Here is a 12,738-nt window from a genome sequence, read left to right on the forward strand (position 1 = left end):
TGGCTTGAAGCAGGCCAATACAGCACTTCAGTCCTCTCAATGTAAAGACAGAGACTGAAAGTTCGGCAGGTTTCTCTGAAAAGATCCATCATGGTCTGAAGGTTTTCCTCCATATGCACAAGGATAGCACACACAGTGGCATACTGAAGGTCAAGGATAATTGTTTAGAGTATTTTAGTCTTTGAGTGAAAATGATCCAGATTGAAGAGCCTTCCATTCAAAGCGCAACTGGAGTTGCAGCTACATGAAGGGTAACTTTTTTTTACCCTTGTACAAGTATATCAATACCAGATATGTCAGCAACAAGGGGAAGATCAGGGAAAATGGAGGACCTTTACTGAACGGGGGCGGCAACCTAGTGACAGATGGGCTGTGTCTACATGAGACGCTGACTGTGCAGTAGCCCGAGACTGCTGCTCAGTAGCATCGCATGGCAGAAACCATGACACGGCACTACTGTACTGTAACATCACAAAAAAGCCATTCATCAGCATTACTGCACAGTAACTTGGGTTACTGCACAGTCATTTAGTACTTGTTTATACAAATACTAAATGACTGCACAGTGTCTCATGGAGACATGGCCATAATGTGGAAGAGGCTGAAGTACTCAATGCTTTTTTTACCTCAGTCTTCACAGGCAAGGTCAGCTCCCAGATTACTGCACTGGGCAGCACAGTTTGGGGAGAAGGTGAGCAGCCCTCAGTGAAAGAACAGGTTAGAGACTAGTTAGAAAAGTTTGATGCGTACAAATCCATGGTGATAGCCACAATACACCAAGGGCATTGAGGGAGTTGGCCAATGTGACTGCAGAACCACTGGCCATTATCTCTGAAAACTCATGGCAATTGGGAGAGGTCCAGGATGATTGGAAAAAGGCAAATATAGTGCTCATCTTCAAGAAAAGGAGGAAGGAAGATCTCAGGAGTTACAGACCAGTCAGCCTCACCTCAGTTCCTAGAAAAATGATGAAGCAGGTCCTCAAGAAATCCATTTCTAAGCACTTGGAGAAGAAAGTGATTAGGAACAATCAGCAAGGATTCACCACAGGCAAGCTATGCCTGACCAGCCTGATTACCTTCTATGATGAGATGACTGCCTCTGTGGCTGTAGGGAGAGCAGCGGACATGATATACCTTGACTTTAGCAAGGCGTTTGATACGATCTCCCACAACATTCTTGCAAGTGAGCTAAGGAAGTACAGGTTAGATGAATGGACTAAGGTGGCTAGAAAACTGGCTGGATTGTCCGGCTCAAAGGGCAGTAATCAAAGGCTTCATGTCTAGTTGGCAGCCTGTATCAAGTGGAGTGCTCCAGGGGTCAGTCCTGGGGCCAGTTTTGTTCAATATCTTCATCAACAGTCTGGCAGATGGATAGCGTGCACCCTCAGCAAGTTTGCAGATGACACCAAGCTGCGAGGAGTAGTAGATACACTGGAGGGTGGTGCTAGGATTCAGACAGACCTCAACGAATTGGAGGACTGGACCAAAAGAAATCTCGTAAGGTTCAATAATGAGAAGTACAAAGTCCTGCAAGTAGGATGGAACAATCCCATGCACGGGTACAGGCTGGAGACTGACTGGCTAAGCAATAGCTCTGCAGAAGACGACCTGCGGGTTACAGTGGACAATAAGCAGAATATGAGCTGACAGTATGCCCTCGTTGCCAAGAAGGCTAACAGCATACTGGGCTGCATTAATAGGAGTACTGCCAGAAGACGGAGGGAAATGGTTCTTTCTTCTATTCGGCACTTGTGAGGCCACATCTGGAGTACTGTGTCCAATTTTGCCCGCCCCCACTCCCCCCCCACTATGGAAAGGATGTGGACAAATTGGAGAGAGTCCAGTGGAGAGCAACAAAAATCATTAGAGGGCTGGGGCACATGATCTATGAGGAGAGCTGAGGGAGCTCGGCTTATTTAGTTAGGAGAAGAGAGGACTGAGGGAGGATTTAATAGCAGCCTTCAACTACCTGATGGGTGGTTCCAAAGAGGATGGAGCTGGACTGTTCTTAGTGGTGGCAGATGACAGAACAAGGAGCAATGGTCTCAAATTGCAGCAAGGGAGTTTAGGTGGTATATTATGAAGAACTTTCTCACTATGAGGACAGTAAAACACTGGAACAGGTTACCCAGAGAGGTGGTGGAATCTCCATCTTTGGAGGTTTTTAAGACCCAGCTCGATAAAGCCTCGGCTGGGATTATATAGATTCATAGATGTTAGGGTCGGAAGGGACCTCAATAGATCATCGAGTTCAACCCCCTGCATAGGCAGGAAAGAGTGCTGGGTTTAGATGACCCCAGCTAGATGCCTATCTAACCTCCTCTTGAAGACCCCCAGGGTAAGGGAGAGCACCACCTCCCTTGGGAGCCCATTCCAGACTTTGACCACTCTAACTGTGAAGAAGTTCTTCCTAATGTCTAATCTAACTTACTAATGTCTAGTCTAGTTGGGGTTGGTCCTGCTTCTAGCAGGGCATTGGACTAAATGACATCCTGAGGTCTCTTCCAACCCGAATTTTCTATGATTCTATGAAAGAGCACTTTGAGGGACTCCTGAACTGTGAGTCAACTGTGGCAGATAACACCATCTTGTCCATCCTTTACTACCGTGAACAGGAATCCCTTGCCAGGTCTCCTATCCCAGAAGAAATCTGGCATGCCATCAAGGAAGCTGAACAACAGGCTACTAGACCATACAGTATACCTGCCAAAATTTACAAGGCTGGCAGCAAGGAAGTAGTATCAAGATTCCACAGATTTATTCTTTGAATTTGGAACAACAAAGAGATTCCTGGGGACCTGAGGAATGCCAATATCATGACTATCTTCAAGAAAGGAGATAATCATGAAACCTTGTGGAAAGTACTGGCCTGAATTGGATGTCCTGAAAAGTACATCAAGGTCCTGAGGTTCCTCCATGACCAGATGACTACAACAGTTCTGTGTAGTAGATTGGAGACTGATCCATTTGTCATCTTGACTGGGGTCAAGCAAGGATGCATCATTGTAGGACATGTGCTGGTAAAGGGAAGGGAACGATTACAGCAGCCTCCTCCAAAGAAAGCCCAGTGAGTGCTGTTACTACAGGTACCAATGCCAGCCTATGTAAGGCTTAACCCTGTATCTGGATTGGGCCATACAAAAATCTCCAAGGCCTGGCTGCAACTGGTCTGCCATTGTCAGTATGTTGTCACTTAGTACTTTCTTTTGGAAGTACTAAATGACGGCACAGTAATAACCCACATTGCACTGCATGTACGGTGCACAGTTATTTTTAGTTGCTATGTTGCTGTAGTGACGCACTATACTGAGGGAGCATGTTGCTATGGTGATGAAGCTACGGCATCACAGTTTTTGCCCCTGGACACTACGTCACTATAGCGTGTTGCTACAGCGACGTAGCGTCACATGTAAACGTGCCCAGTATGTAGCCTACTGCACATGCTCAGTCCATGCATACATGCTTACACGTCCGCATTCCAAGGGTAACAAAATTAAATCTGTGACAGAAATGCCATACCTATACCTGGAAAACTTCCATTTATGCATACAAAGAGAAAGAAATTTCCACCCTCAGGGAAGTTAATTCAAACAAACTCAAGGTGTGACTTGAATTGCAATAGTTAAACTAAATTAAACCTCTGTGTGAAACTGATTTAGAATTAAAGCAGCCTTGATTCAGTTTAGTTCAATTCACTTTAAAAATGAATGAAAGCAACCTGAATTAAGACTGGTTTAATTCAAAGAATAAATATCCACATAAAAGCCTGATGTGGTTTATCTGATCTGCTTTGAAAGCTAATTCTGAGTAACTTTCCTGAATCTGGGAACAGTCAGATCTGATACACCAGCAGCTACATCCTGTTGCTGCTCAGAGGCTGTGCTGCAAGGTGACAACAGGCTGGAGAGGAGGCTGCTCCAAGAGTGACTGAGGTAAAAGTGTCAAGGCAAAGCATTGATAAAAGCACTTCTGTTGATGGACTGCCAGGAGAGGAGGGGACACAGCAGCCCAGAAGAATAATGACCCAACAGAAGAAACAACAGGAAATGTGTGTTTTCCAGTACAGCGTTATGAACAACATTGATTTTGAGCTAAGGCCATCTCAGCTCTTCCTTGTTGGGAAGGAGCTTTAAGAAAGGTGGCATAAAATCAAACACTCTCCTGTACCAGTGAAAATGCAGCTATCAGCCAAAGGGATTAGCCATTTGTCTAGGTCAGCACCCAAGGTCCATGGCAGCTGCCTTTTAGCCAATGCCTTCCTAGTGGGTAAAATGGGGCTTGATAAGAATAGCTTGCTATCACCATCTACACACAGACACATGCAGAAAGTATGATACCTAGCTAGAGCCAGCTATACAAACCTATGAACAAAGAATTAGGTCCATCTATATTTATTTTTATTTATTTGATGTATTTGATTTTCATGCCATCCTTTCCCACAAAAGCTGAGGGCTGCTTGCAATAAGAGCTGTCAAGCCAGACATGATGCCCTCCCCATAATCATTCATTGGTTTACCTGGTGACACAGCCTAGACCGCAATGCCACCCTGTACTGCATGTTGGACAATCCCCCACCCCGCATCAACACAACGTGACTTTCTAGCACAACTTTTGAGGGAAGAAGAGGGAAAGAAGAGAGGAAAGGAAAAAAAGAAAGACATAGAAGAAGAAAAGGCCCCTTGAATGACAGTAGAGTGGAAAGGAAAAGGAGTTGTGGGAATGTGGGGTGGGGGAGGAGAAGCTGAGCTAAGCCCAGGGGGGTTGAAAGCATCTTTCTGTGATTGGGGTTTTCTGAATGTCCAAGATAAGAAAGATGAAACACCACTGGTTAAATATTCACACTGCAGCCTGGGCCCTGGTGGGTTGCAAACAGAAGACAAAAAGCTTTGACAATTAGGGTAAGAAAGGAAACTGCAGCCTTGGAGGTGCTGGCATTGTTTACCAGAGTTGGTTCTCCCTCCTTGCTGGTGACTGATAATGCCCACAAGACAATGTCCAGCAGAGAGCTTGGGGCAGGGGCGGGCAATTATTTCGGGCAGAGGGCTGCTTACCCAGTTTTGGCAGGCTGTTGTGGGCCGCATGGGTAGCCCCGCCCCTTGACAGGTGCCCCTCCCCCTGGTCACCATCTTGGGACCAGTGTCCCAATATCTTAGGACCAATGTCCCAGGGCCAGCACTGGTGGGGCCCAAAGTGAGGCACAGGCTGGCAGGGGTCTGTGGAGCCGAGCTGGGCTGCACCAGCAGGGAGAGTGGGGAGCTGGGCCAGCTCAACAGAGCCCCTGCCAGCTGGGACCCCGTGCTCCTGCCACCCTGCTCTGGGCCCCGCCAGCACTGGCCCTGGGACACCGGTGTGAGCCCTGTGTTCCCCCTGGCTCTTGTGCCCACTCACACACAGTGCCCCCCATCCCCACAGTACAGGCAGGGAGCAGCACACAGCCCCAACCCCCTGCTCGCTGGCAAGGAAGAAGCTGGTGCTGAGCATGGGGAAAAGCAGCCTCTCCCCCACCCCATGGCTGGTGCTCCCTGCCGCAGGCACTCGCAGCCCATGTGGGGCTGTTTGGAGCAGGCACAGGCAGCCCCACGCAGGCTGCAAGCAGCTACAGCGTGGGGCGCTGGCCATAGGGTGAGCGAGGGGCCGCTTTTCCCCATGCTCAGCACCAGCTTGTAACCCAGCCCTGATGCCAGCCTGGGCTCCAGGTGAGCTCCGGGCTTGCCCGTCAGAGGCAGCAGCTGTGGCCCGCACCACTTGCTCCACCAGGCAGCGTTTGCTGCTGGTACCCACCCAGAGCTCATGCACTGGGCAGCACAGAGGTGATAGTGGCAATCACTGCCCGGCGCAGCAAGCAGGAGGGCCACAGCTGCTGTCACCACGCGCAGCCCCAACAGGCAAGGCCGGAGCTGGCATGGGGCCCAGGCTGGCAGCAGGGCTGGGTTACAAGGTGGTGCTGAGTGCGGGGGTGGGAAAAGCGGCCCCTCGTCCACCCTGTGCCCGATGCCCCGTGCTGCAGCTGCTCGCAGCCTTCTTGGGGCTGCCTGTGCCTGCTCCGGACATCCCCACACAGGCTATGAGCAGCTGCAGTGAGGGGCACTGGCCACGGAATGAGCAAGGGGCCACTTTCCTCTCTGCTGGGAAGGAGCCCAGGGGAAAAAATGAGTGCGGGGGCAGGGAAGTGGCCCCTCCCCCGCCCCATGACTGATGCCCCACACTGCAGCCACTTGCAGCTTGTGGGGCTGTCTGGAGCAGGCACAGGCAGCCCCATGGGGCTGCGAGCAACTGTAGCACGGGGTGCCAGGCATGGGGAGGACGAGGGGCTGCTTTCCCCCCCCCACCTCCCCCCGCGCTCAGGTTTTCCCCGGGCCACTTTTCCCTGGGCTCCTTTCCTGCCCGGGGTCCCCCCCTGCCCTTTCCCCCCAACTTCCTTGAGCTTCCTGAGTGGGGAAGCCACATGCTCCCAGGCCAGAAGCCCCCACTGGGCTTCTGGCTGGGGTGGGGGTGGGAGTGGCCAGGCCCTGCTGTTGTGGGAGCCCACCGGGCTTCCCCTGGGTCCTAGTGCCCTTGGTTCCCGTCATTTTTAGACAGAAACCAAGGGCAGATAAATATTAATTTTCTAAATTTTTTAGGGGCCCCGCAGGCTGGATAGAATGGCTTCACGGGCCGCATCCAGCCCGTGAGCCATATTTTGTCCACCCCTGGCTTGGGGTTTGCTTTGTTCACCTGCATTGTCCCTGGATTGCTTCTGCTCTTCCACAGCAGCAGCACCCTGTTTGCGTAGACACCTTGAAGTATCCACACTTCAGCACGTGACACAGATAGACTGGCCTCAGAGCCACTGGCCTCCTGGGGACCTGAATCAGTCTGCAGGACAAGCAGCAGCCAGGCCTAGCGCAGGGGGTGGACTGGATACCCATGCCAGGTACAGAGCTTGCAGTGAATGGTACCAATGAATGAATCTAAGGAAGGGACCCTCTAGCACTAAGTCAGATGTGTATCAAGGGAGATGGGTTCAAGTGAGAATTATGTCCAGTACAAAGAAAAGAGGCATTACTTGCACTCCAAAGGGTGTCCTAAACCATGTGGAGGAGGGGGGATGGGATACTGCCTTGTGTGCACACATAGGGCAAACAAAGCTCACCCAGATAGGGTGTTCTAGAAGCATCTTCTTGATGCAGTGCAGACAGGGGGGCAACAATGCAATGCAGTGGAGATTGCTATCCACTCCTCAGCACAGCACAGCGTTTCTTACAATGAACGTTTTCAACCTGTGGTCCACAAAACCCTGGGGGTCCACAGACTATGTCTAAGGGGTCCACAAAAGATGACTATAATTAATCAAAAGTTTGTGAATACCTACACTTGCAATTCAAAGGAGGCTGCACCTCCATTCAAAATTTCCATAGGGATCCGCACCTCCATTCAAAATTTTTAAGGGTCCAGAAATGAAAAATGATTGAAAACCTGTCTTACAAGAAACTCAAGTGGCAGTTTTTTTCTCCATTTCCTTCTCTGTGTCTGCCAATTGCCAGAATGTCTGCACCTACCCTCAAGATGATCCCAGATCTCACGCAACTAGCTGTTCTGACTGTAGAGTTAAACTTCTCCCTCTCTAAGGGCGTTCATTTCTAGACTTTGGTTTCACTTCATAGTCTCTAATCTAAAAGGAGTCCTCATCTCATCAGATCAACTCTTTCCTTCTCTATCAGACTGAGTTGGTAAAGAGCTCTACTGGGATACAAATGTATCCAGCCATCTTCAGTGAACATGGGAAAGAGGCATAAGGGAAGACAGGGGGAATTTAATGACAAGTCAGTAAATTATTTATCCTAGTGTAACGTTAGGGTGTTAGGAATTTTTTAAAGTCCCAGCTAGCTGGTGTTACTGGGCTGGTGACTGTTCCAAGCACCAGACTGTCATGCTGAGAGCCCCATGGCCATCCCATAATGTAGTGGGCTGAATTAAGCATCTGACACTGCTGCATTCTTGCTGCCCAGCAGAGCTGACCTCAAAGGCACCCAAATCCAGAGATAAGTCAAGGTGGAAAGGGCAACCCCATTGCTGAGGTGCTCCTTGGTCTCCTTTGAAATCAGAAGCTGCTGCTTCACCTCTGTGCCTGCTGACCGAAGCTAGCTACTGCCTCCCAGCACTGCCTAAGTGGCTACATTTGGAAGCAGGGTGGCTGGCCTCTGGCTTCTTGTGCTCATGCTTCACTGATATTAATAATATTTTGATGGGAGCGAAGTCACTCCTGTGGGAGCCAGGGCTCAGAGCAAGGCAATATGAAGATGTCAGTGAAGTAACCTTGGATCTCAGAGATCACGTCTGCCTTCCAAGGAGAGAACATGCTTCTACTGCATTTTCCCTGTGGACTGAAAGAGAAATGCTGAAGTGTTCAGTTGTGTTGCTCACAGGGGTGGCAGTTTAAAAACAGCAAAAAACATTTTCCTGCATCTCCAGCTCAAGTGGTTGGTGGCCATTGTCTAAGCTTGCCTGGAGCAGCAGAAGCTCCAGGACCTCTTTGCTCCCAATATATGCTAACTAGTCAAGTGCAACTGCCAGGGTATGCATATTATAGCTCTGCTAGATAGCTCAGCAAGCACAAGGAGAATGCAGTGGCTCCTGCACTACAGTTGCTACTAGCTCAATGGCAAACCTGCAACTAAGAGTTCCAGCAGGAACTTAAATGTCAGCTGGTGTTCTTGGCCAGCCAGGTCCCTGTTAACTCCATATAGGCTGTGGGCAGGACATAGACATTCTGCTGAAGCAGGCATTCATTCCCTAAACTGGCGGTTTCAAAAATGCCAGCATTGTCATTTTGATAAGAAAAACAAGTTTCTCAGATTGTTTCAAGAGCCCCCATTTTACAAAACTTTGTTTCCTTATGGCGCTGTTCATACAAAAAGCACAGTTAATTTGGATCTGGGGACTAGGGCTAGCTCAGCCTGGCTGTGAACATTCTCACAGCAAACTCCTACCTGAATTACTGGGTCCTCATTGCTTCTGCACTTACCTGTGAGAGTCTGGAGGCATATCCCATGGATCTTTGTGCTGAGATGTTCTAGGAATGTACCTAGTTAATTTTATCAATCGAAGAAAAACATCTCTGTCTTTTGGGGGAATTATCGGAAGGCACTGGAAGAAGCTTATCAACACTTGAGTGATTTTCCCATGTCATCACTGCAGAGTAAGAAGGGTCCAGCTAAGGTTTAACCAAAACATGACTTTGAACCTACACATTCAGCCAGATCATCTAGCCAAGGCTTCAAATACCTCCTCACTCAGGTCAGAGGTTTTTTCTTACGGATGGGCTCACAGGGAAGGCAGGCTAAACCCCAGGGAGGAGCCGCAGTTAGCTGCGCAATGGAGATATCTCATGAAAAGGGTTTGAAAAGCATTATCTCCAATTTACAGTGGGGGGAAGGTGAGGCTGAGAAAGGTAAAGCAACATGCCTAAGGCCATTCAGAGGAAAGGGCACTAACCCCTGGGTCTCCTGAGCCCCAGTCCTGTTCCCTCTCCACTGCAGTACTTTGTGCCCTTTCCACTTCATTATGTAATATGCTAATAAGAAAGCTTTGCAGCAAGCCTGTCTTGTCTATTAACAACACAGCACTGCACAGAAGAACATTCAACACAGTCCAGAAGGGAGAGCTTTAAAGGCATGTGATGAATTCATGGATGTACACAGGACATTGTGTGGTCTCCCCTTGGGCTTTAAGGACAGTGGGGACATAGAAGGAAAGAATTTGGGTGGGTTCCATGTGTCCCAAACAACAGGGTAGGTTTGAAAAAGGACAGAACCAAGCCAGCAAGAAAAGTGAAAGGCAGTGAGGTTACCACTTGCATAGGCGTAACTTTGCCTTGCCAAGAGAGTCCATTTCACCATTTCCAGGAGGAACCATCCGTAACATTCACAGATGAGTGAAACATGCATGCTGCTCCTCAAAGGGAATCAGACAGGGATACACTTTATTCAGTCTCTCCAGTTCATACCAAGCAGCTTCTGAAACTTCTTATAGGAGCAATCTTGAAAAACAGACAGCTGAGATTCTAGCATTACAAACATGACCTGGACACAAGGGAGCCGGCGCTCAGGGATAAAGGTCACAAACCAGGAGCCCAAAACTCTAGGGCTTGGCAAGCCAGTGGTCATGATGAGTCAAGGGATTTAGGTAGGACACTGAGAGCTAGACAAGGAACCAGAGAGCAAGGAATCAGGAACCAGACTAGGGAACTCCTCAGCACAAGGACTCAGGAACACTCAGCTTAACCAGAGAGAAAGCCTATCTTACGGACAACTGACAGAGCACAGCAAGGGCTTCTCCCTATTTGCCAGCAGCCACATCCATTCAGTTTAACTGCAGCCAGTTGGAGGCTCTCAAGCCAGTCCCATCTAGGCAATGTGGGCCAGCTGGGGGCTTGTCAGTCTGCCTGCCACCCTGACTCTTGACTCCTGGTTCTGGTTAATAGATCAGCATGTCCTTGTGGAGGAACCACTGGCTGCAAGGTCAGCTCATGGAGGTAAATGATTTATACTCATGTTCTCCTTCTGCACGCTGCTTCTCTATGCTGTTACTCTGACTGTTGTCCTATGGTTGTTTTCTGGGACTCTTGTGTTCTGAGTTTCATTTCTGTGATGGTGCCAAACAAAAGATAATCCTCACAGCTGCCAGATCTAGAGGCAGGACTGGTAACTCGCAGATGTAGTAGATGCATGTGCTCCCTTGTTCTCTTTGACACCTAAGGGTGTTAGGTGCCTGGCTCAGGTTCCTGTAGAACAGAGCTTTCAGACTCACCACAGCCCAAGACCAGATCCAGATTGCAGGGGCTCCTCCGTGGCTGGTTATGTTGGGCCAGCAGCGACTGCAGTGGGGCCATGTTCAGGCATCAGTTCAGAGCTGTATTTGGGTGGCAACATGGGTCTGGGAACGGGCAACAGCACTGAATTGGGTTTAGGTAGGAGCACAGGTCCAGGAGCGAGCAGTGGTGTTGAGCTGCTGCCGATGGCCATGTCCATTAGGGGCCAGGAACCCTGAATCTTGCAGAAGGCCATGTTTCCCAGTTTTTTCCACGTTCCTCTAGGTAGCAGGCAGCTCGTGAGCGCTGTGATGCTGGGGCGCATGGAGTGTGGGGGGGCCCCCCAGTGCACTCAGCAGCAGACCCAGAAGTGAACCAGAAGCACTTCTGGTCCACTTCCAGGTCTGATGGGGAGTGCACTGGCTACCCCCCACCCCCCTCCCCCTAGCTCGGTGACTGGTGCCTTCTGGGTCTGGGGTACCTGGAGGTATGTAGAAAACACATTTAAAGCTGTGTCTATGGCCGAATTGCTGATTCTCTGAATCAGCACTGAATCTTCAGATTTGGATTCAGCCTAATCAAATCAGGGACAGTGATCTGAATCAATTAATCGAATCACTGTCCCTGATTCAGGCTGAATCCGAATTGAATAGGGCCCACTTTGCCCATCCCAGCAGACACCCCTGCTGCTTCTTAACTTGCTTGTACCCAAGACTTCTGGCTAGTGCTCTAGCTCCCACTCTCTCTATAAATGGTGTTGATATGAATGCCCATCAGTTCCTGCGTGCTGTTCTGGGCTCCTGGTTTGGTGTCCTAGAATGAAGTCTAGCCACTAGCATCACATAATTTACAACATATTTAGCAACAGGTTCCACCAACTCCTGCTGCTGTGGTACATTTTATAAACAGTTATAGGATGACCATGTTGCTAAGACTAGATTAAACCCATATAACACATGGACTCCTTTGGGTTGGGCAGGGCTATGCAAATGCTAGAGAAGGATCCACTGGATGTCTGGAACATGAAGAGGTCATGATTTAAAGGGAAACATTCAAGTCCAAACTTATGTTGTAATTCCATTTTGAAAAAATGCCATTAGAGAGGTGTTCTCCCAGGATGCTCAGGAGCATGGCACATACTGATGTGAGATGCTACTGAGCATCCTGGATAAACACCTCTCTAATGGCATTTTTTTTAAAAAGGTGGTTAAACAGAGGGGCTGTCAGGGGTCCTGGGTGGACACTGGTTTCTGCTGCAGCCTTCTCAGGATCTTGCTACAGATAAACATATCTGGAATATTTTTAGTCACTGACTAGCATGAAAAGGCTGTGGGCACTTCTGAGAGCTCTAGGGAAAATACAGATGACCCATAAGGGCCTAGTCCTGTTTCCTTTCTTGCCCCAATAAGGGCCTGATCCTGTTTTCTTTCCCCAACCTGTGGCCCCTCTGAGCTCAGTGGGAATACTGGTATCCAAGAAATGTAGGAATCAGGCCCTAATGTGAGAGTTGGAGGAGAAATGGTTGGAAAATCCCTTAATCCACAGCTACTGGGATTATGTTCTTTGGGTTAGGTTCTCTTCTGTCTCTCACACTCTGCTCCTGCTGCAGGCTCTACCTTGTAGGTAGAGGAGGAAGAAAGCAATCATGATGGTAACAGCAAGACCAGGAACAGAAGTTGGCCATAGAATTTGAGACCTAATTAGGCTGTTTGTACACGACGGGGGTTTAGTCCCATAAACTGAAATGGTGAGTTTTTAATTGCAATAATTAAAAACCCTCCGTTTCAATTTAGGGGCTTCCATCACTGTTACAGTGAGGGGCTCAATCCTTTTTCTTTTTTTCCCCCCGCGGATCCTACCCGCCTCTCCTGTAGCTAGGGGGTGAACTGTCGGTGGGCCAAACAGCTGTCTTTCAATGGTGGCGGCGCCCCCCAGGGCCACCTGGGT

General features: G+C 49.1%; 1 protein-coding gene across 5 annotated transcripts in view; it reads right to left on the reverse strand.

Annotated features, from left to right (window-relative positions):
• Positions 1-12,738, reverse strand: part of CACNA2D2 (calcium voltage-gated channel auxiliary subunit alpha2delta 2) — a 736,608-nt gene that overhangs the window by 313,510 nt on the left and 410,360 nt on the right. The window contains exon 1 of one of the 5 annotated variants that reach the window (XM_059716177.1): positions 9,007-9,114. The exons of the other annotated variants lie outside the window; for them this stretch is intronic. Within the exon in view, the coding sequence (XP_059572160.1) occupies positions 9,007-9,033 (27 nt within the window). The 5' untranslated portion in view covers positions 9,034-9,114. Of the gene's footprint in view, positions 1-9,006; positions 9,115-12,738 lie in introns of those variants that run through there. 5 annotated transcript variants of the gene reach the window in all.

The sequence above is a fragment of the Alligator mississippiensis genome, chromosome 12 (assembly GCF_030867095.1).
Source record: "Alligator mississippiensis isolate rAllMis1 chromosome 12, rAllMis1, whole genome shotgun sequence".
In the NCBI taxonomy this organism is placed as follows: Eukaryota; Metazoa; Chordata; order Crocodylia; family Alligatoridae; genus Alligator; species Alligator mississippiensis.